The sequence below is a fragment of the Haliotis rubra genome, unplaced genomic scaffold, assembly GCF_003918875.1.
Source record: "Haliotis rubra isolate DU_JTF1 unplaced genomic scaffold, ASM391887v1 Scf407, whole genome shotgun sequence".
In the NCBI taxonomy this organism is placed as follows: Eukaryota; Metazoa; Mollusca; class Gastropoda; order Lepetellida; family Haliotidae; genus Haliotis; species Haliotis rubra.
Window position 1 is genome coordinate 482,301 of NW_025767088.1, and position 22,239 is coordinate 504,539.

The 22,239-nt window shown below is 39.9% G+C and overlaps 2 protein-coding genes across 5 annotated transcripts; one reads left to right on the forward strand and one right to left on the reverse strand.

The window, feature by feature from the left end:
* Positions 1-2,324: 2,324 nt before the first annotated feature.
* LOC124287839 (uncharacterized protein KIAA1958 homolog) lies at positions 2,325-19,953 on the reverse strand. 4 transcript variants are annotated; one of them, XM_046724312.1, is made up of 3 exons: positions 19,942-19,953; positions 11,172-11,175; positions 2,325-5,773 (listed from the first exon to the last, which is right to left on the reverse strand). In XM_046724312.1, exon 3 carries the CDS (start codon positions 5,481-5,483, stop codon positions 4,047-4,049), a length of 1,437 nt encoding a protein of 478 aa, XP_046580268.1. In that variant the 5' UTR covers positions 5,484-5,773; positions 11,172-11,175; positions 19,942-19,953; the 3' UTR covers positions 2,325-4,046. The 4 variants fall into 4 exon arrangements, with proteins under 4 accessions (XP_046580268.1, XP_046580267.1, XP_046580269.1 ...); XM_046724311.1 differs by lacking the exons at positions 11,172-11,175; positions 19,942-19,953 and adding exons at positions 6,308-8,232; positions 10,609-10,691 and having other exon boundaries at positions 2,325-5,794; XM_046724313.1 differs by lacking the exons at positions 11,172-11,175; positions 19,942-19,953 and adding an exon at positions 15,056-15,066.
* Positions 14,906-21,271, forward strand: LOC124287838. Its single transcript, XM_046724309.1, has 2 exons — positions 14,906-14,982; positions 16,979-21,271. Exon 2 carries the CDS (start codon positions 17,005-17,007, stop codon positions 19,744-19,746), a length of 2,742 nt encoding a protein of 913 aa, XP_046580265.1. The 5' UTR covers positions 14,906-14,982; positions 16,979-17,004; the 3' UTR covers positions 19,747-21,271.
* The last annotated feature ends 968 nt before the right edge of the window (positions 21,272-22,239 follow it).

Sequence of the window (22,239 nt, forward strand, 5' to 3'; positions counted from 1 at the left end):
TGTCGCCTTGTAGTTAAAGCATTCACTTGTCACACCAAAGACCTGGGCCTAGATTTTCGAAGCTCTCTTAACGCTAAGATAGTCGTAAGTGCCATACATTAACATTAACTTTCGACTATCTTAGTGCAAAGAGAGCTTCGAAAAATCTAGGCCCTGGCTTTGATATCATACGTAGGATATAACTTGTGGGTCTGCTCATAGGTTTGAGTCCCATTTACACCACATTGGCATGTATTTGAATCACCAGACTGGGTTTTCACCAAACATTAAAACACACTCAACACACCTGGCTTCACCTCACAATTAACTGGCATACCATGTAAAGTGAAGTTATGTGAAACAGGTGGCCCAGTTGTCCTAGGCACACCAGAAACCTAGAATCCTCGGTTTGAATCCTAGTTTTCTCAGGTTATGTTTCTCAGCACCACACCTGTGGTCATATCTTTCATCAAAGTGGTTAACATCCATGACCTAAATCACTTCAGGCTCTCCATCTCCACCCTGCTGAGACCCATATTAACACCAAGTGGTGTTAGGCCAAACTCGGTTAAATGGCCAATATACCCCTGCCCAATATATTTTGCTCATCGGTGATAGATGAGAAAAGTTGATTTTTCTTTTCATGAAGATCTGGGTTTCTAAATCATCACCTGGGTTACTTTGAAAGAGCATTATTTGACAGTCTCATTAAAATCAGAATATGCCAAAGTAAAGCTCTGTGCAAGAGACAACATGGCATCTGATTAGATTTTCTTTATTGAAGTAGCTGTTTGAGCCTTAATGTCTGTGCCAGGGTCGAGTCTGTACATGATGGATGTGGTTCATGTTGTCAAACATATTCCCCAATGACTTGTAACTGTATGGCAAGGAATACAGTTTGTGTTGAATATTCGTATTAAACATATAAACGTCCAAATGTGTCGTGTCTTTTTGAAAAACTCTCACAAATACAACAGTAAACCTTGGATTCCAACATTTCAGATTCAGATCCACTTTGGATCCACATCATATGAGAAGATGAAAATAATTCATGCATAGTAACCGAGTCGTCTTCATAATGAACTCCTGTCATGGCTGGATCCACAGTCCTGACAGCAAATAAAGGTGTCACACTTGATTGGAGCTTGGCCTCTGAACTGGATTTCAAGGGTAGATAACTCTTGACTGTGACCTTGCTGGCTATGTCCACTCTCCTACCCAGAGTTCCATGCGGCAAGCCAGCATAGTACCTCTGCCACAGGCCAGAAACGTGACGATTCGTCACATCTTGCAATGACCATTCAATATAATGTACAGATTTCTTTTACTCTTTTATTTTTTACGAGTCTTCACATCTAAGTAAACATCTTTAATAGAATGGTTTAGTTTCACTGAGAAAATATCCAAAAGCATGTAACACTATTTCGATTTGCGTAGCGATCCTTTGTATACATAGGTTGTACGGCTCCACGTGCTGTCATCGAAGCTGATGGAGAGCAAACGATGCAGCCAGTTTGATATCGAAATATGTACTGTTATAGACCTTACTGTGGCAGTTGTGGAAGAATATAATGTAACAATGTAAAACATTATGAAGAGAGCGCCGAAAAACTTTCGTGAGTCCAGTCTCTTCTTATTATGAATATGCGCGTTTGATTACAAACAAGAGAAAAGTCCGGTCACGTGATATGCAAATTAGCCTGTGGCAGTGATGTTATGTTAAGTCATCGCTGTGTCGGAGTGTGGGCTATGTCAGAACATCACAGGGCCACTGATACATATTAACGCCATCTTACCTGTTGTCCAAAATAATGCAAATGCTCCATTTAAAAAAAAACCCATGTAGACAAATAGAGTTGGAATCTAGTCAAAATTTCAGAACATAAGTGTCCAGAGAAGAAGAAAAAAATTCACTCCCTCACGCATTGTTTTATGGTTACAGTTTGTCTGCTGTTTAACGCCACACTCTGCAATATTCCAGCAATATGGCTGCGTTCTGTAAATAGTTGAGTCAGACCAGACAACTGTGTGACCAACATCATGAACATTGATCTATACCGTTGGGATACAATGACATGTATCAAGCAAGACAGCAAGTCTGACCGCACAGATCTACAAGGGTCTGTGATGGTTACAATCTCATAACCTGGTTGTACACTGCGTTCACTATGTCACGTAGTTCTGACTCGTGTCACGAATCCTGTGTATTGTTTGTCCAACGTAACCACTATGGACTGGCCACCTTGATTGATTCACAGTATCAAATCCATAAAGAATTGACAATAACTCTCGCTATCAAAGTGCCATAAAAGTTCATTCATTTTCCTCCATAAGAACACTGTAAGTACTGTTATTTACTCTTTTAATGACATAGTAACAAATCATTGAAAATATAACTCTTATTACAACCGAGACATGATGTAGAGTAAAAAGTCTGAAGGCTCATACCAATTATGGATGAAAAGACAAAACAAATTACACATCTGTTGCCATTTCTAAACATGCACTGCTAAACGAAGACGTATCTTTTCTTTCCCTCAGTCACGCCAAGACTGAAAATGACAGACGATGAAAATAAAGCGAATGACATAAAACACAAACAATATTGCTCGTTGCTAAGAAACACAGGGCATATTTGCACTCATGTGGATGTCTTTGATAATAACTGGGAACAAAACTAGATGGTTGGTTTGTTGTTTAACGCCGCCCTCAGCAATATTCCAGCTATATGGTGGAGGTCTGTAAATAATTGAGTCTGGACCAGGCAATCCAGCATACTGAACAAAATCAAATGAGAGGTACAGGGCAAATCGGGGTATTCCCTGATAAAACATTACTACAATATATAAATAACAGACTTAAGCCAAACTTACTCGTTCTAATTGCCATGAAGCAAGGAAAAAATGCATGCATATGTGAAAATTGAAGATTAAAATACAGCTATGCCATCATTCAACTGTTTAAACTAGATTTTACTGACCTTTCTGCTATGCAGATTTTTAGCTAAATTCTAAGCATGTGCATCTGCAACAATCACATCGCACAAAAGGCATGAGCTGTATTTGTGTACAAGCTAGATCAAATGCAGCACAGATATCATGTGAAGATTCTCATGTATTGCTAATGTGCTGCATTAAATTACCATGCAGTATATTTGTCAAGTATATATTTTCATATATTTATTGATATATTGTATATTTCAGATTGTATTTGAAATACTGATTACACAGTATTTTCTTAAGTTGACACTGTATTTTAAGTCAAGTAATTATCTTATATCTATACATTTGTTAAAAATAATAATATTCAACAGCTTCCTACCTGATACAAAATTCTTAAAAAATGTCCAATCACTTGTGTTATTCTTTACATAATACAGGATGGGAACAGAAGGCACTTCCATGATTTTATTACCTTTCTTTAGCATAAATAATTCAAAACTTACAAGGAGCTAACGTAGCAACACATACACCTGTCTCAAAATAAAACACAGTTGCATATGCAGTTGGTGACAAGGAACGAACCACTTGGAGATACCGAGATAACAACTGAATAGTTCAGATATCTGGATGAAACATTGCGCAGGAAATATACTGACACCCAAAAGAAAGTATACACTTGAAACTTGGATTTGACAAACAAATTACAGATGATATTAAACATCACTAGACTGAGAACAGTTGCCTAAAGACTCACAACTTAAATGTTTAAACGAAAATATATCAAATACCTCCCCATTGAAGAACCATTGCTACATTTTCAGCCACCATCAAACACAAGTGTTCACCAAGCGAAAAATGGGTACCCAGCGGGACTAGACATAGGATTAACCATCTTGCGCCTCACAGCCAGCTTTGGTAATCCGGGGTAATATTTATCTGATTGTGCACTTTAAGGCAGGATATGAAGCCTAGAAAGGCATTTTATAAATTTTAAGGGTTATTATTATCATTAAGTGTTTATTATTATTATTAAGTGTATACTTTCTTTCAGTTTAATACATGCTTGGTACTATAGAGTGATGTCACATGAATTATTCAGAAAATGTGTTCATTTAACCACAGATATTACAGAATTTTCTTGTTCACTGGCAGACCAGAATCATTGGCCATCTTCCTCCAGAGAACACCAAGCTGGTGCACTGTCATATTCTCAGAGTTGTAAAACCTATTTTGAGAATGCTTGTTAATCCTTAGGTAGAAGAAATATTTACTGTCCATTGCAGCCTCAGGGCGTCTTGCAGTGAATTCTCTGAAGAAAGACAGGAAGCACCTATCAGGGTTGTCAGGTCTGCCATAAACTTTAAAAGGAAACATGGCTTTTTGTGACCTCCTCCTCTGAAGGTACTCCTGTCCTTGTTCATCTTGTCCGACAACAATATCCCCCCACCTCAAGTTGTAGTGCTCGGAGGGTTTCTTGATTCCTAAGTATTTAGAATTCAAGACCCACATTGTGTTTAGAAGAGTTTCAGAATTCTTGGCGCCAAGCTGGTTGGATTTGAACATCATTTCAATATCATCCTCATTGACAGGTATGTATCTCTGTGAGGGACCCAATTCATTGCTCTCCTCCATCCTTGCCTTGACGTACAACTGGCAGGACAGAAACCTTGGGTCTTTGACGGTTGAACAGGGATAGCCGCTGGTCCTCAAATACCTGTCCAGGTGTGACTGGAGATTCTTCAGAGTGTGAGCAGTGGGCAACCCCCCATCCAACTTCCTCACCCCTTTGAAAAAGTCGAGGAGAAGAGGGTTGAGAGCTTTAGGAGAAAGAGTCAACATATCAATATGTTTGCCAGTTTTTTCTTGGTGGTACCTGGTAAACTGATTGACAGCATATTTGATCACATGCTCGGTCCCCCGACTGCATCCCTTCGGAGATGCCTTTCTGGTGCCAAAAAGAGTTCTATGGGATTCAGAACCCTCAGGTAAAGGTGCTTCTCTACGTTGAAACAAATACTGAGAAGTATCCTCCTCCATGGACGAAGGCAAGTCAACCTGACTGTCATCCTGATTGTCAACCTGACTGTCATCCACCTCATCCTCAAACAGTGCAAGGTCAGTGATATCCTCCTCTTCACAAGCAGCAGATGAGATGGACTCCGGTTCCTGCTTCACCTTCTGTTCTACATTCTCCAGGAGGAAGTCACTTGGCAATATTGCGGATACTTCATGTCCAGACTCCTCCTGGATATGGGAGACTGTTGTAAGTTGATGTCCTGAAGATTTGTTGCTCCTCAGTGGGGAGGAGAATGATCCCTGAGGGCTTCTGGACAATGATCCCTGAGTAGACCAGTTTTGCAGTTGTTTACTAGCAGGAGTGGATTTTTGCTTGATCAACCAAGGTTGATCATCCAGATCCATGTTTTCTGTCAAATCTTTTTCATCATTATTGATTATTGTATAATGGTTACTGTTCTTTTCAGGCCACAACGGACTTCTTGGTCTGCCCCGATGATATTGTATCTTAGTTCTATGTTCTCTCTTTACTTTGCTCCTCTGCATGACAAGTTCCGCCTCCCACTCAGAGGACTTGTTGTTGTGCTAAGTTGAGACAGGTTTCCTGAGTTTCTGGATGTTCTGAACGACTTTGTACAGTAGCTCTCACTGACCACATCGCCACTGCTCTGTAGCAGTTCACTCAGGACGTATCTCTCCTTCTTCATGTTGTCGATCTCCAAACACACATAGCCACTGACCTCCACAAACTCACTGAAGTGGAGGTAGTTGCGACACACATCTTGAAGCTGCTCCACAAAGGAGGTAAAGAACTCCACTGAGTACTGTTTCTCCATCTCCACACATCAGACGTCTTCCTAACAAAAAATGGGAAGCCAAACATTCAGCAAAAGTCAAAAAGCACACATCGTAAAAACAATCCTTCCCATAAACAAAACACTTACTTGAGTGGGTGAGTGAGTGAGTAGGTGGTTGGGTGAGTGAGTTGCTGTTTTCAACAGTATTTCAGTTTCATAACAGCATATCATCCCACTGTTGGATACACCTGTAGTGATGCAGGTATTTTACATAATCAGGTCTAAGACTTTTAACAGAATCAGTATAAAGCAGGCATTCAAACAAACATTCACTGATTTTTAAAATCCTAGAAGTAGAAAACACATCATATCTAGCTGTGGACAAACACACTGACTTTGATTTAAACATGTTTCACTAATTTTCCTATGCAATCTGATTTAAACATGTATCACTAAGTAAGTTTCCTATGCAAACAAAGTGTTCCAAATCAAACAGACAAACTGATACGCTCTGCATGTATCACATTCTAAACCATGTTTCAGGTTAACTTCTACTAATGGCCCATCACCGACCTAGAATATTTTTTTATTGATGGGCAGCCCACTCCCAATGACCATCCTCTTCCAGAGGTTGATAAGCGAGCACCAGGACATGGACTCTGGGAGGAACCACACATCCATCACAGGGGACTTGTTGCCTTTCAGATAAAAGGCACTTGCTCCATCAAGCATCAACTTTGGTCGAGCAGCCATGTACTGCTTGTACACATTGACGAAACACCTTTCAGGAATATCTGAATTTGCAAATACTCGGAGAGCAAAAGCCTCATAGCCTTTGGTCTGCCTCTCGAAGGTACTCATGACCTTGGTCGTCCACTTTCAAAGCAATGTCCCCCCATTTCAGATTGAAATGTTCGGAAGGTCTTTTAATAGCAAAGTATTTGGAATTGAGAACCCACATAGTATTGATAACAGATTCCGGGCTATGTGATCCAAGTTGGCGAGTTTGAAAAAGAATTTCAATGTCCATGTCAGTCACTGGTATATGTCTCTGCGCAACAACATATTTACTATTTTCATGAACTTTCGCTTTGATGAAATCTCTGGAAGTTTTGAAGTGCTCATCCTTTGAAAGTGAAAATGGGTAGCCTCCTTCTCGGAGGTATTTGTCCAGGTATATCTGCACATTTTTCAGTGATCCTGGTGTGAGTTCTTTGCCGTTGAGTGTTCTCCCACCCTGGTAGAAGTCTAGCAGGAGCTCATTCAGCTGTTCAGGAGGAGTGGACCACAGGTCGATGTCCTGGCCGGACTTGTCAGAGTGGTACCTCTGGAACTGCTTAATGGCTGACTTCATCACATGTTTGGACCCAGGACTCATGGCACTGGAACTTTTCTGGACGAAACAGGCGGGAATATTTGGACTCGGATGGGAAGCTGGAGCAGTGGAGTCTCGGGAGTCTTCCTCCATGGGAAAAGGTTCATTTGTCAGACTCTCTTCCAAATCATCTTCAAACAAATCCAGATCTATGACTTCATCTTCATCATCATCATTTACAGTTAACACAGAGGACAAAGGTTTTGATCTGACAGGTGCTCTTTCTTCAGACTGATCAGGGGAAGAGGTGGGTGACTGAACAGTGAAGTTGTGTTGTGGGTTATCATTCTGGTGGGATTTGTGGGAAAAACTTGTATTGTCCAGATCAACACACTGAGGCAATGTCACTTGGACCTCTTCACCTTTTACTTCAAAATTGTGAAGAGCAGAGCCATCACTAACCGTAGAACCTGGACTAGTTGTATAGTTGCTGTGTATATGCAGTGATTTGGACCTTGGCCTTTCTGTACTGGAAGTCTGCAACACTCTTTGGCCTTGAACACTAGCTGAATCAACATTCAAATATTGTCTGTTCTGCTGCATCGAATATTTCTGTGTGAAGTCTGCTTCAGCTGGGATACTGGAACCCTTGACTGACAATTTCTGACAGCAGATATGTCACCTCTCTTGACAGGACTTGAAATACTTCTACAGTCATCATCATCATTTGTAACAGTATGGCCGAGTTGTCGAGATGGAACTGGTTTGATTCTGGTTAAGAATTCAGACCTCTGTCCCTGTTGACCAAACATATTTTGATTTGAGACCAGTCTTTGATCACTCTGTCCATAGTTTGATTTGTTCCTATTGAAATTGGTCCTTGAAGTTAGAGGTAGCCCTAGTCTTGCACTCACATCTGACGATGACACATTTTTTGAATTTCTCAAAGTCTTGAAAGCCTTTGTACAGTAGCTCTCACTGACCACATTACCACTGCTCTGTAGCAGTTCACTCAGGACGTATCTCTCTTTCCTCAGGTTGTCGATCTCCACACACACATAGCCACTGACCTCCACAAACTGACTGAAGTTTAAATAATTCCGACACACTTGTTGAAGCTGCTCCACGAAGGAAGCGAAGAACTCCTGGGAATATTGCTTCTCCATCACACTTCTTCCTCTTCCTAGGAACAAAAGAAGTGGAATTAATTGGCTAAGCGCTCCAATGAAGTATTCTTTACAGTTCATACTATCATGCAAAGTCTCTCCTCTTCAGATTCAGAGCTCTTTGGAGAATTTGCTGGGAAGAAGGCTCCCTAACAACTAAGCACAGGTACCATCTCCAGTGGAGGGACAACCCAATAGAGCTATGGGCAACAACCATCTGAGGGACTACTGGAGAAACCACCCATGGGAACTTAGTGGAGGAACAACTCCAAAGAATTAGGTGGAGAAACAGACTCTGAAGAAAGAACTCTAGCACACACACAGGATCCACTGTCCCAAACCACAAATGTTATCTAATCCAAAAATTGCAAGTGTTCAACTGTCCAAACCAATGCAAGCGATCTGCTGCCAAAAGAACAGCAATGGTCAACTGCCCCAGACCACACCAGTGATCTACTATCCCAACCACACAAGCTATACAAAGTCCCAAAAGTCTACTATCAAAACCCAAACAAGTTAGCATCCCAACCAATACTTCCCAAACAATCTAAGTGATCTGACAAGCCAGTACAAGTGATCCACTGCCCACCCCTTTCATGTGATCTCAGCCCCAACCACTCAAATCGAACCCACACAAATGTTCGATGGTCCCAACCCAACAAGAGATCCACTGTCCCAACCAACTCAACAGTATGGCATGCACGCTTCCAGGAATACCTGTAAAAACGGGTTCAGGCTAAAACGTCACCACAGCAAAACGGCACCTGGCGAAAACGGCACCATTTGGACATAACGGAACCTCAACTTGGCGAAAACGGCTACAAATCTTATGGCGAAACGGCACCAACTAAAACCTTATGGGGGAAACTAGTTTGTTATTAGACAATCAGATTGCAGAATATTTAAATGCGTCTACACTGCCGACAGTGATTGGAAAGGGCACCCTATAGCCAATAATCGGATTGCAGAATGTTTAGATAGTAAATACATCTACTGTGCCGACAGTGATTGGAAAGGGCATCCCAATTTAGCGTGAAAACATTGCAACCTTTCATGTTTTAAGTACATTTACTCAATTGAAATCGCTCAAACTCAGAGTCAAAATGAAATTGTATTCAAAATGCACAAATGTACCCATTACATATCATTCATCACAATGTCTTACCACTGTGTTGTATGTGATAAGACTGTGAGAAAAAATCAACATGCTGTTTCTTGTGACGAGTGTGAATTATGGACTCATTGTGTTTGTGGTACCAGACTTTCTGTATCATGGTACCGTGAGATTTGTCAAAATGAAGAAGATTTCCCTTTCGTATGTGTGCCTATGAGACACAGGTAGAATCACAGTTGTATAAAAACATGTAAAATGTGTAATGTTGACAGTGCTGTTGTTATTTTAATCTTGTTATTTTAATGAAATGAGTGAGTGAGTATGTTTTATATATGTTGATATAATCTTGCTAATGTTATAATGAAATGAAATAAAACATAAAAGTCAACGTCATACTTTGTTTTATATATGGTACCGTTTTCGCCAAACAAATTTGGTGCCGTTCTGCTGTGGTGCCGTTTTAGCTATAACCCGTAAAAACAGGTCTACATATCCTTAAAACTGGACAAAAAGGTAACATTGCATGTTTCTCCACAAGGTGGATTTCTTTAATCAAATCAATGCTAATAGAATGACTAGTTCGGCTAGAATGCACTTTACCGGGCGCAGACCTCGCTGCTCCCTTTACGATCCTTAGGGTTAGGGTTTAGGGTTAGGGTATGCCACCCTTTACGATCCTTAGGGTTTGGGTATGCCACCCTTTACGATCCTTAGGGTTAGGGTTTAGGGTTAGGGTATGCCACCCTTTACGATCCTTCGGGTTAGGGTTAAGGTTAGGGAACCCCAGCAACGCTAATTAATCTGAAAAAGAGCGCCCGGTAAAGTGCAGTACTCCCACTAGTTCATATAAATACACTCGTATTCCAACCAAGGCCTACACCTTGGTATAGTGCAGAGTCGTCAAGTTATATGCTGGACTAATAAAACGACATGGTGCAGCAGAAGTCTTCCATCCAACCTTCTGACGACATGAACTTTGTGTAAGTCCATAAACCAAATTGTAAGATTCATAAACCAACACACACATTCCGGAAAGTAAAATAATATTATGTTTACTCGAAACAACCACCTATATCCAATCGAAACTGTCACCAGGGGAAGTAATTCAAATATGAAAAATTCCCGAGATTTTATGTGATCGACGGAAGCGCCATGCCATACAAGGCACACGCATGTGTTTTTGTATATATAATGCCATGGATGTCATTAATCTTTGTGAGTTCATTAACGCTGCGTTTGCAGATTGAATAATACAAAGGCTCACAGTACTCTGGCTTACCCTCTACAATGAAAGATGCATCTTCGAATGGGCTACAATGGAAGGCATATCCCGTAGCACCGATATTGTTTATAACGCACGTAAATAGTATACTACCTTCAGTTCAACTATTTATCATCAATCGAGCGTCTGACGGACATTACACGAAACTTTCTATATTTCTTGTAATGAGTTTAGAGCTTGACACATGAGTTGACAATACGCTAACCACGATATAATTACAAGATTACAGCGTGTGTAATTTATTGAATATTAAACTTGTCAGGAACAAAAGCTATTCGCGACAGGGCGATGGGGTAAAAACGGGACCAGGCAGTATAAGTGATTAAAAGAAACTTTATCATACTCCATTTATATATATTTAACATGAGATTCTCAAATTTATCATGTTTATAGACAAATATCTGCCCTTTGGTTTCCTTATCCAACCAAAGATTTTTTTTAATCTTTAACATATTTTCCGGCTTTTTTCTGTGCCTTTTCTTTTGCCCTTTTTCCTCCTCGCAAACAGACTACATATTGATATATCGTCTTTGATGTAAACATATCAAATCAATATATACATTCCTATTGCATCCATTCATTTCGTTAGTCATATTAACATTTATACTCAACAAGTACTTCATTTATGCTCGACAAGTAATTCATATATACTCAATGAGTAATTCACATATGATAAACAAGTAATTCATTTATACTCAATACGCAATTCATATATACTCATAGGTAATTCATATATAATAAATAAGTAATTCATATATAATAAATAAGTAATTTATTTATTTTCAATAAGTAAATCATTTATACTCAATATGTAAATCAATAATCAAAAGGTACACGTTACCACATTTTATTAACTGCCACAATACTTTGACTTGACAAGTGTCTCATGGCTTGTTTTATTACTTGGGAAGGCAGGGAAACAACAAATACCGTATTTTAACTTCGTTAGGTATTACGCGATCGGGGATCGAACTACCGACCTTCCTCTCTCAGGCAGACGCTTTATCCACAAGACCAGGAGACGGACATTAATATTCCATGCAGTACAGGTTTTGTTCCCCTGAAAAGGTTATAAAACATTAAAAGTAAAACAGGCAAAATGAGAAATAGAGAATTTATGTTCTTCATTACTTAAATACTCCAATAGTTACGTGTCTTAATCTTAATTTTTATTCGACAGCCAATACACGTTTTTGAATGGATCATACCCTATACCAACTGATACAAAAGGCTTAAGTGAAATTTACGTTTATATTCGGATCCTAGGCGGATCCAGGGGTGGGTGCAGCCCTTTTGTCCTGAAAGTTTATTAAATGACCATTGAAACTCTCGTGAAAATGAAGCGTGCACTCCCACTTTCTCAAGAGTGATTACCACACCTCGTCTGTGTCCACCCCTGGTTCGATAGACTTCCACAAATATCATTGAGCAGTGCTTCGTCGAATTTATAACAACTTTTTATAGCAAATCATTATTTTTATTTTGTAAAAGCTGAAGCATACTGAACAAAAGACATGTTCAAAAGACCATGAAGGAACATGTCCAAACCCCCCCCCCCCGTTAAGATCCCCTGTTTTGTTCCCTGTTCCTGCCCTAAATATTTACTTGCGTTGTAAAATTCCTAGCAATGATAGCTATGAAGATTTGTTTAGTCTGAAAATGAAGAAAGTCATGTCTCCTTTTTATTCCACCATATTAACATAATTTAGGAACTGTTTTTACAGTAAAATATGTTCATTTCAGAGACTAGATGCTAGTCAAACATATGTACTTCACATACTAAACTTCACTCGTAAACAGTTTTTCTTGTTATATTAAACTTCACTCGTAAACAGTTTTTTTTCACATATACTACCTTCACTCGTAGATAGGTTTTCTTCACATACGAAACTTCACTCGAAAACAGTTTTTCTTCATATGCTAACTTAACTCGTAAATAAGTTTTCTTCACATGCTAACTTAACTTGTAAATTGTTTTTCTTCATGTGCAAACTTAACTCGTAAATAGTTTTTCTTCATGTCCAAACAACTCGTAAATAGTTTTTCTTCACATGCTAACTTAACTCTTAAATAGTTTTTCTTCATATAATAAACTTCACTCATATACAGTTTTTTTCTGTTTATACTAAATTTCACTCGTAAACAACTTTTCTTTATACAGTATGTTTCACTCGCGAACATCTGTTTCATAAATGTATCGGTCACATTAACCTATAACTTCTGTAAGGGGCGGTGGGGTAGCCTAGTGGCTAAAGCGTTGGCTCGTGACGCCGAAGACCCGGGTTCGAATCCCCACATGGGTACAATGTGTGAAGCCCATTTCTGGTGTCCCCCGCCGTAATGTTGCTGGAATATTGCTAAAAGCGGCGTAAAACCAAACTCAGTCAGTCAGTATAACTTCTGTTAACATAGGGTCACCAAATTAAAGTACACAGATACACTTTATCGCCTTTTGAATAAGAAATTAGGTCATCTGTAATAGTTAACGTACGTTTAAATAGTCCGTGGCATACTAATACACTATTTATTCACATTAGATTCACATTAATATAATAGATTATATGGTCTCTGGTGATATAAACTATTTATCATTCAAAACTGTGTTCCAAAGAGGATATTGCTTGTGTGAGATCAAACGTTATTACCCACGTGGTCAACGTATGGGTAGTTGCATACTAATCTCGTACGTCACACGAGTGTCGTATCGCGTTGACCTGTGTCGTAACGACTTGACGTTTGATTCTAACGATTTGATTGGATAACCGATGACCTCTCAATTAGGTCACATTCTGACGTAACTATTTTTTCATTCATAACAAACACGTGAATTCATTCATTCTACAACTTAAATGCATTGTGGGAATGTAAACATTGTGAACGTTGCCGTGTCGCTGTTTAATTGTGAGTCGAACTGAGACATTATATCTGTCGAAAAACATAAACGCAATGTTTCCACCAGTGATGTTAGCCGAATGAAGCAACTGGAAACCAAGAAACGAGGTGCAACGGAGTAGTTTACTGTAGGAGGCTGTACGAGGCGATGACAACTGGCATGCATCGTGACGTCGGTTACCATGGCAGTGACGTCATTAGTGTGACGTCATGCAAATATTGTACTACAGTACAAAACTCTTCCGCAACCTCTTTATGAAACCGGTTTCGGTTTGAAACCAAAAACATAACAAAAATACGCTGTTTTGTCAATTTAAATGCATGTAAGACGTGGGTAATAAATAAAATACCACACTCGGTCTCATTACATACGAATTATACGAAACTCGTGACCTTCCTATGTTATCTGACCTCGCTTTCGCTCGGTCAGATACCATAGGAAGGACACTCGTTTCGTATAATTCGTATGTAATGAGACCTCGTGTAGTATTCTCTATATATCTCCTGGGATTATATCGTTTTGACAGTAGATTTTGTACAATGCCCTGTCGTCATCAAATGCATAACTCGCAATGCTATGACGCCAAAAACCTGATGACGTCACAATGCTATGACATCGCTGCACTGCATGTCTAATGGCAGTACCGTGTTGAGAACTTCAGAGATGTACATTTTTCATTGAAAACTAATTAAGAGAGATTTTTTATGATACAAAGAATCTCACCCTCGTGTCTTCTGATATCAAATGTATCAACAATCGTTGATAAAAGTAAATATATCCTCGGCAAGCCTCTGATATTTGTAACTTTATCAACTCGTAGTGATATATTTGATATCAAAAGACACTCGGGTGAAATTCTCTATATAACCGTGGAACTTGGTGTTTATAGACCTGTAGCAGTGTATGAAATAAGGCCCGTCCGACCGCCCGAGACTGTCTAGATTTCTGATGGACGATCTAAATTTACAGCTAGCCAGCCCTATGGTCTGGTGAAATTTTTAGATGTTCCATTCATCTGAGTAAATTCACCATATTTGGTCATTTTGGGCTGATAACATTTTGAAGTTACCAGCCCTGATGTCTGGCTGGATTTTTGGCTTATTTCATACACTGCCTGTAGGTATTTCATACGACAAAATCGGCTCAAATCAAACTTGTGTTTATGGCTTCATGTATCCCAAGATCATGTGATCATGTGATCATGTTCCCTTCTAAATGGCAATCAATACTTCATACTGTTAACGGCGCGAAATCAGAAATCCCTCACGAAACCTGTAGTCATTCAAGTCTTGCTTTGCCTCATGGGTATGTAAAGATAAAACCTTGTATAACTTCAACGGCCCCGACGGTAATGGTGGTGAATAACATGCGTCGTGTGGATAGTAGTACTAATATTTAACTGTACAGTCTGACCCGCGAGAGAGATGTGAGGCCGTGGGGGGAAATTACGTCGAATTGCTTTTGAGCATACGCTTGAGGTTAGTATTTTTCAACATTTCAACAGCTAAGTAATTTGTTCATTGTGCACCATTCCGCTTCTCAAACGAAGACAATAGCCTAAGAATAAGTGCACTGTAATGTTTTTAGCTTATTTGGTATGAATCGAAAGAGATTTATCTCCCTTTGTTGTAGAAAACCCCTTGAACATATATTTTCATTTGGAGATCGGGTTACATAATCATACAATGTTATTAATGATGTTTTGTTATGTACTGTATGCAGTCTGTATTATTCTACACTAGTAAATGTACTTGTATATGCTCATTGTAGATCTCTATGGCTGGCCATGAAGCTGAAATTGTTATTCACTGTCTGTGTCATACAAAAATATCTGTAACATAATGTTTCTGTTTTGTTGTATGTTGCTAAAGCAATGTTCAAGCCTCATGACAACGGTCTGTAAATGATTGAATCTTGACTATACAATCCAGTGATGGACAGCATTGATCTACACAATGTGTGATACAACATCCATCAAACGACTCAGTGTGCCCAACTAACCGATGCTGCTAGTCGCCTCTTATAACAGCTGAAGATCAATTCTAACCTAGATCTTAGGGTTCTTTCCTGTGTACAGAAATGTAAATCTCCAGGAATTGTAATGGTGATTATCTAAAGGTGCGTAGATTTGATCCAGTGTGCCCAACAAGAGATCGCGAGATAACCCAGCATATCAGTTTCATTTGCTCTTGTAAAACCTTAAAATTTTCTTACTTCTGATAAAATATCAATATTAAGTACATGTACTTTACTTTGGAAATGTGTAAACATTGCCCGTGTGACGAATCAGCCAGTGTGACGAATCTGGCAGTGTATAGTTTACTTCCTGGTACAGATTTTACGTCATGTATATATTAAGAATATCAATGTCAAAGTATAATCACAGCTATTAAGCAACTATATCTTGATAAAAACACAAATTGTATCAATAAGTTATATTTATAGATGTACCTCAGATACATTTCCAAGACCTTAGTGACCCCAGCTTGGCAACCAGTGGCATATGGTATGGCGTTATCAGGATGTGTCTCGTTTTCACTAAAGTGGCAGAAGGGTAGTCTAGTGGTTCATGTGCTCACTCGTCGTGTCAAAGACCCAAGTTCACTTCCCCTCATGGGTATACTGTGTGAAGCTGATTTCCAGTGCCCCCTGCCATGATATTGCTAAAGGTTTTGTAAAACTAGACTCACTCACTCACTCACTGTTTTCACTCTGTGCATGAGACCAGTTCCATTTGTGTCTGCTGTTTCCCTTAGCTACCAGAATTATTAAGTATACAATAACTGCATATTATCTGGGATTTTATGCAATGGTTTTTATTGCATTTTGAAAATAATGAAAGTCTTGTTTCACACAATTCATGAATGTTGCTTTTTCACCATTGTCTGATACTGATGCACTGTCCGGTCATTAGAGACTTGGGACCTTGTTGGAGAGTTTATAAAAATGCATACAAACTGGATATGGATGTAGCACACAATATGGTGGGTAGAGTCAGATCAAGAGGTATCCTTAATATATTGATTGGTTCAGCAGTAAACCTGATAAGGACTAAAGCTTTGGATATCGAAAATGTACCCTGAAACTTGATTGTCATTTCTGTGGTTCTAAGTGATTCAGCATATATCTGGTTTGGAGAATGAAATGTTTTCAGAGACTAACACTGACATATTTCCATCTTTTCCATGCAAGGGATGCTAAAATTTAAGCCAGACTGGGAAACTTAACTCTGCTAAACATTTAATGCTCTTATTTTCATGCTGATGATGTCGGACATGTCTGAAGAATGCTGTGTTGTCAGGGAAACCAGATGGGCTACTTTGCCTGAACATGCCAAAACTGAGAGACAAACATTCGAGGAAAATGACGCTTGCATGGCCGCTTGTGATGGATGGTGTATGGCTTGATGAAATCCTGAGAACATTCCATGATATATCTACAAAAGGACTTAATTTGTGATTTTTCTGTTCCTAGGAAGAAGTAGAAGAAGAGGAGCAAGAATGGAGAAGCAATACTCTGTGCAGTTCTTTACATCCTTTATAGAGAAGCTTCAAGGATTGTGTAGAAATTCTCTAGACTTCAGTCAGACTGTGGACGTCAGCGGCTATTTGTGTTTGGAGATCGACAACATGAAGAAAGAGAGATATGTCCTCAGTGAACTGTTACAGAGCAATGGGAATGTGGTCAGTGAGAGCTATTGTACGAAGGCGTTCAAAACGTCACAGACTATAAATCCATCCCGACCTCGCCCGATGATTGGGAGGAATAATGTGAACGTTCCGACAAGCAGAGACAATGTTCACCAGCATAATCAAAACAGAAGACGATCAAGGCCTGATTCCTCAGGTGCTCAGAATCCAAATATTCCATCAAAAGTTCGTAGATCAGTTGATGTCATTGAAGTCATTGATGACGATCAGTCACCTGGGAGTATGAATTCATCAGGGAAGAGTTACCAGTCGAACCCGAAGCAAGGGCAGAGATGGCCTGCAGGCAGGGAGATGGCCAGCATGCAGAGACCCCCACAGAGCCAAGTAAAGAGATCCCCTGTAAGTCAGAACAGACAAAAGGATCAGTATAGTGCCATGATGAGACAGCAGGGACAATACGGTGCCATGGGTAAACCGCCAGATTCATATAACGCCACAATGAGGCAGCAGGAGCAAATGGCTCCCAGGAACAGGCTTCAGGAACAGTTGGGTAGTAGGAATAAACAGCAGGAACATTATGGTGCCATTAACAGACTACAGGAACAGTTTGGTGCCATTAGCAGACAGCAAGGACAGTTTGCTGCTATGAACAGCCCCCAGGGGCAGTATAACGCCTTTAACAGACAGCAGCTTGGTGCCATGAACAACCAGCAAGGGCAACTTGGCGCCATCAACAGGCAGCAGGGACAACTTGGCGCCATGAACAACCAGCAAGGACAACTTGGCACCATTAACAACCAACAGGGACAACTTGGTGCCATGAACAACCAAGGGCAGCTTGGTGCTTTGAACAGCCCTCAAGGGCAGCTTGGCGCATTGAACAGCCCTCAAGGGCAGCTTGGCGCATTGAACAGCCCTCAAGGGCAGCTTGGCGCTTTGAACAGCCCTCCAGGGCAGCTTGGCACTTTGAACAGCCCTCAGGGACAGCTTAGTACAATGAACAGGCAGCAGGGTCAGCTTGGCGCCATGAACAGCCAGCTGGGACAATATAGTGCCATTAACAGACTGCAGGAACAATTTGGTGCCACAAATAGACAGCAGGGACAAGTGAACAGACCGAGATCTGATCCCATGGTACAGCAAGGGCAGCAGACAACTATGTCTATACCAGCAACAAGTCCCATGCAGCAACCCCTTATGCAGGATCCCAGAAGTACCAACGAAGGATTAAGAGCCCCGAACACCCAAAATGCAAATGTCCAAGGTAACATAGAACAGTTCAATGTTCAGAGACCACCACCTACTCCTCCTGTGTCTGCCAGTGATCATATTGTGAGGGTCAAGTCGGAGTTTGGTGCCAACGAGGGATTGAATACAAGTAATACCTCTACAGTTCCACCTCCAGCTCAAGCTTCAGCTTCAGCTCCTCCTCCTCCAGCTCCTGCTCCAGATCCAGCTCAGAAAGCTGGACAAAGTTCTGAAGCTGTCTCTCAGCCAGCTGGCTCAACTAACAACACAACACAAGCTGCAAGTTCACAATTAAGTAATGAAGAACCATTGCTAGGAGCACCTGAAGAAGTGGCTGTGAGGATCAAACAGGAACCTATTGCCTACTCCCCTAAGCCAGTAGCAGGTTTGGATGAAGATGGGGTTATTGATCTGGATTTGTTTGATGATGACCTGGATGACAATCATCCCGAGTCCTCTGCAGGAAGTGGTCAAGATGACCAGACAGCCTTGGCTAAGGACTATGGTGTACCTAACAAAACTGTCGCAAGGAAGGAAGATCAGTTCAACCTGGGATCCAAGAAAGTGGTAGATTATGCTGTCCAACAGTTCAAGAAGTATCATTTCAGTAAATCCGGTTTAGATTTTGATATGTTGACTATGGAAACTGTGAAACTCGACAGCCTCTTGTTGGACTTCTTCCAGGGTGTGAGGAAGGGAAATGGTGAGGAGTTAACGGCAAGGACTTTGAAAAATGTGCAAATACACCTTGACATGTATTTAAGGGATAACAGATACCCATACTCAATTGAAAAAGATGATGCCTTCAAAGCCTCAAGAGACTTTTTGAAGAACAAACTCGATCAAAGTAAGACTGGGAGACATATGCTGGTTCCAATTGATGACAATGAAATTGAAATATTGTTCCAGAGACAGGTTCTTGGCGATCAGAATCCTGACTCTCTCATGAGCACAATGTGGTTCCTCAACTCCAAGTACCTCGGTATCAGACGTCCAGCAGATCACTACAACCTGCGATGGGGCGACATTCGGTTATGTACAGACGAAATGGGTATTGAATACCTCGAGCGTGTAATAAAGGGTTCATACTCTCTCAAAGTGTTCGCAAAGGCACAAACCCCATCTCGATGCTTTGTGAATTTGTATAAAAAATACTGGACCTTACGGCCTCAAGATGCTTTACTGGAATCTTCTCCATTTTACCTGAACTTCAATGCAGGACCAAATTATCCACGTCCTGAACTTTGGTTCTTTAATGACTCCTTGTCTTGGTCGCGTTTTTCAAGTGAATGGAAGAAAATTCTCACAGCTGGTGGTCTGCCTCCGAATAAGAAACCTTGCTGACCTTTAACTTGAGTGGGTTGGATGGATGTGCAGTGGTCATGTTAGGCTGGGCCATTAATCTGTACTTACTTTAAAACTGTGGCCTAGGTGTCTAAGATACAGTTCTGCCCCAGAGGCAAGCCAGGTGTGGTCATAGGTTTGAATTCCAGATCATTGTTGATTGTGTTTCAAACTACTACTCTCCAGGTTAGCTACCTCTGCTTATTCTTAATAACCAGTTTCAGATTTAACTTGCAATCAGCTTTTAGCCATGGAAATCTCACTATCCATCTTGAAGGAAATGTCCAGTCCTCATCTGTTGTTACCTGCTCTAATTTCTCTCCACTAGTAGTTTTTGGCATACGAAGTGGGCAGGGTTTCCGTGCACCAGAAGGGATGCATGTTGTACAGTTGAGATATTTTATACCTGTCAGTGACTTAAGGTAACTTTAATTACATTGTCATCGTAAAATTGTTACAGATGTTAGTTTGATTATGGATTTTCTGTGGTCATGTTGATCATTTTTATTTTATTTTTTTTATCAACTATGAGGGGTGAATAAATGTATTACTGTTGTAAATTTTCCGTAGCTAACCTGGCTAGGGACATTTCTGAATCTTTAGCCTTAACAAAACTTTGGTTGCCACGGGCTAGCAGACAAGCAGCTATTTTGCAAACTGCCTGTGCTTATGGGTTTCCAAAGTTGTTAACGACTTCGACCAATCATATGATACTGACAGTCACAGTCAAAAGAATGGTTCGGGAATTTGGATGTCAGGCAAAACACTTTATTCCATTTCAGACATGCCCCAATGCAACCGAAAAGTAAATTTTTGAAAATATTGATATAGTTAAAGGGATTTCAAAAACAAAAGCTAAAAAAATATTACCACATCTCCCTTTTTGATCGTATTGTAGAAGTATATTTTTAGATGTATTTCTTATACTGTATGTATTTCTGCTGTTTTCAGTACTCAGCAGTTTATGCTAAGCCTGTCTCAGGTGTGAGAGGTTTGGATCATTCATTCTGCCAATGCTTGTTTAGTGAGTGATTGAGTGAGCCTAGCTTGATAGAGGGAATCCTTCAGTGATATCACAGCATATTGATGATATCAGCTTGACATTGAGCTGATGCAGGTTCCAAACAAATCCTACTTTTGGTGAAACCTGTCAGCACTGGTGCCAACAAACGAAGAAACAAAAGCAGGATGATTCTGGGATTTGAACCCACAATCCATTAGCACAGCGGGTTGCAGAGCTTGAGATAGCCTGGCCTCCAATACCCATCCTGACAGTCAAATTGTCATCGTGAATAGATCTGTGGTGGTGCCAAAGACTCTCATCATTACAATATTCTTAATATGTGCAAAAAGTCATCAACGAAACTCGCAAAACTGAATTTGGAAGAATATTATTAATTTGTATTATTTATAATATTTGTCTACAAGCATATTTATTGAGGGGGTATTATTGTGGTTCATTGAAATACAAGTACTTTTGTGTGTTGGGGTGGGGATTTTAATTTTTCAAATATTTAGCTCACCCTGAAAGATAAGTTAGTTTTACATTATTAGTGGATGTGCAATAACATTTGAAGAGAGTGCTCAACATTCATTGTCTTAGAATGACAGTGGTGTGGGGAAAAAAACAAGTTCTTATAAGAGTTTTTAAACAAAAATAACTTGTGTCAATGTTTTGTGTATGTGACCATATATAAATATACCTTCTTTCATTTAAACTGGACAAAAATGGAAAATGGAACATAATGAAAATTGAAAATATCCAACAGACTGAAGTTTCTTTGTTGATAATAGAAGGGATGGGCTTTGTGTTGCGTTGTCATGGTTACTGTGTTCTTTTCTTGTCTATGTTTTTTGTGTAAATGATCAAATGAGCAGACTGTAAAGTGATCATTGTTAAAATATTTTATTCATAAGATCGACTTTAATGATTTTCAGTTATGGAGGTATGTATGGAAAGACAATGTGCATACTTTGTGTATAATATGTAGTATGCACATTGTTTTTTATGTTAATATCTTCGTAAATGCAGAAGTATTTTGAGGGGCGATTTCATATACTAGTTCGGGTTCGATTCTCCACATGGGTACAATGTGTGAAGCCCATTTCTGGTGTCGCCTGCCTTGATGTTGATGGAATATTGCTAAAAGCAGGGTAAAGCTAAACTCACTCACTCAGAAGTATTTTGAAGTCAGCGTGGTCAGTTCTTAGATAAGCCTTAGGATTTAGAAAATTAAATCAGTATTGTTAACCTCAAAAGGGAAGAAGCAAACTTCCATAATTGCAGCTACTTATTATCTACCTCTTGGTGAAATGGCAGTGGTTTTCTTCTTGTCACACATTATTTCCACAGAGCACATTTGTGAGGTAGTTACACTTAAAACATACATTATGTCTTAGGATTAATGTTTTTGCGGAGTTGTCATTTAGAAACCATGTAAGACCTTTTATGTTTTGAAAGTGGTGTGAGGTGGCCGAGCGGTTAAAGTCTTT

Coding starts and splice junctions, on each gene's coding strand:
- LOC124287839 (XM_046724312.1), bottom strand. CDS start 5,483: ATGCAGAGGAGCAAAGTAAAGAGAGAACATAGAACTAAGATACAATAT.
- LOC124287838 (XM_046724309.1), top strand. CDS start 17,005: ATGGAGAAGCAATACTCTGTGCAGTTCTTTACATCCTTTATAGAGAAG.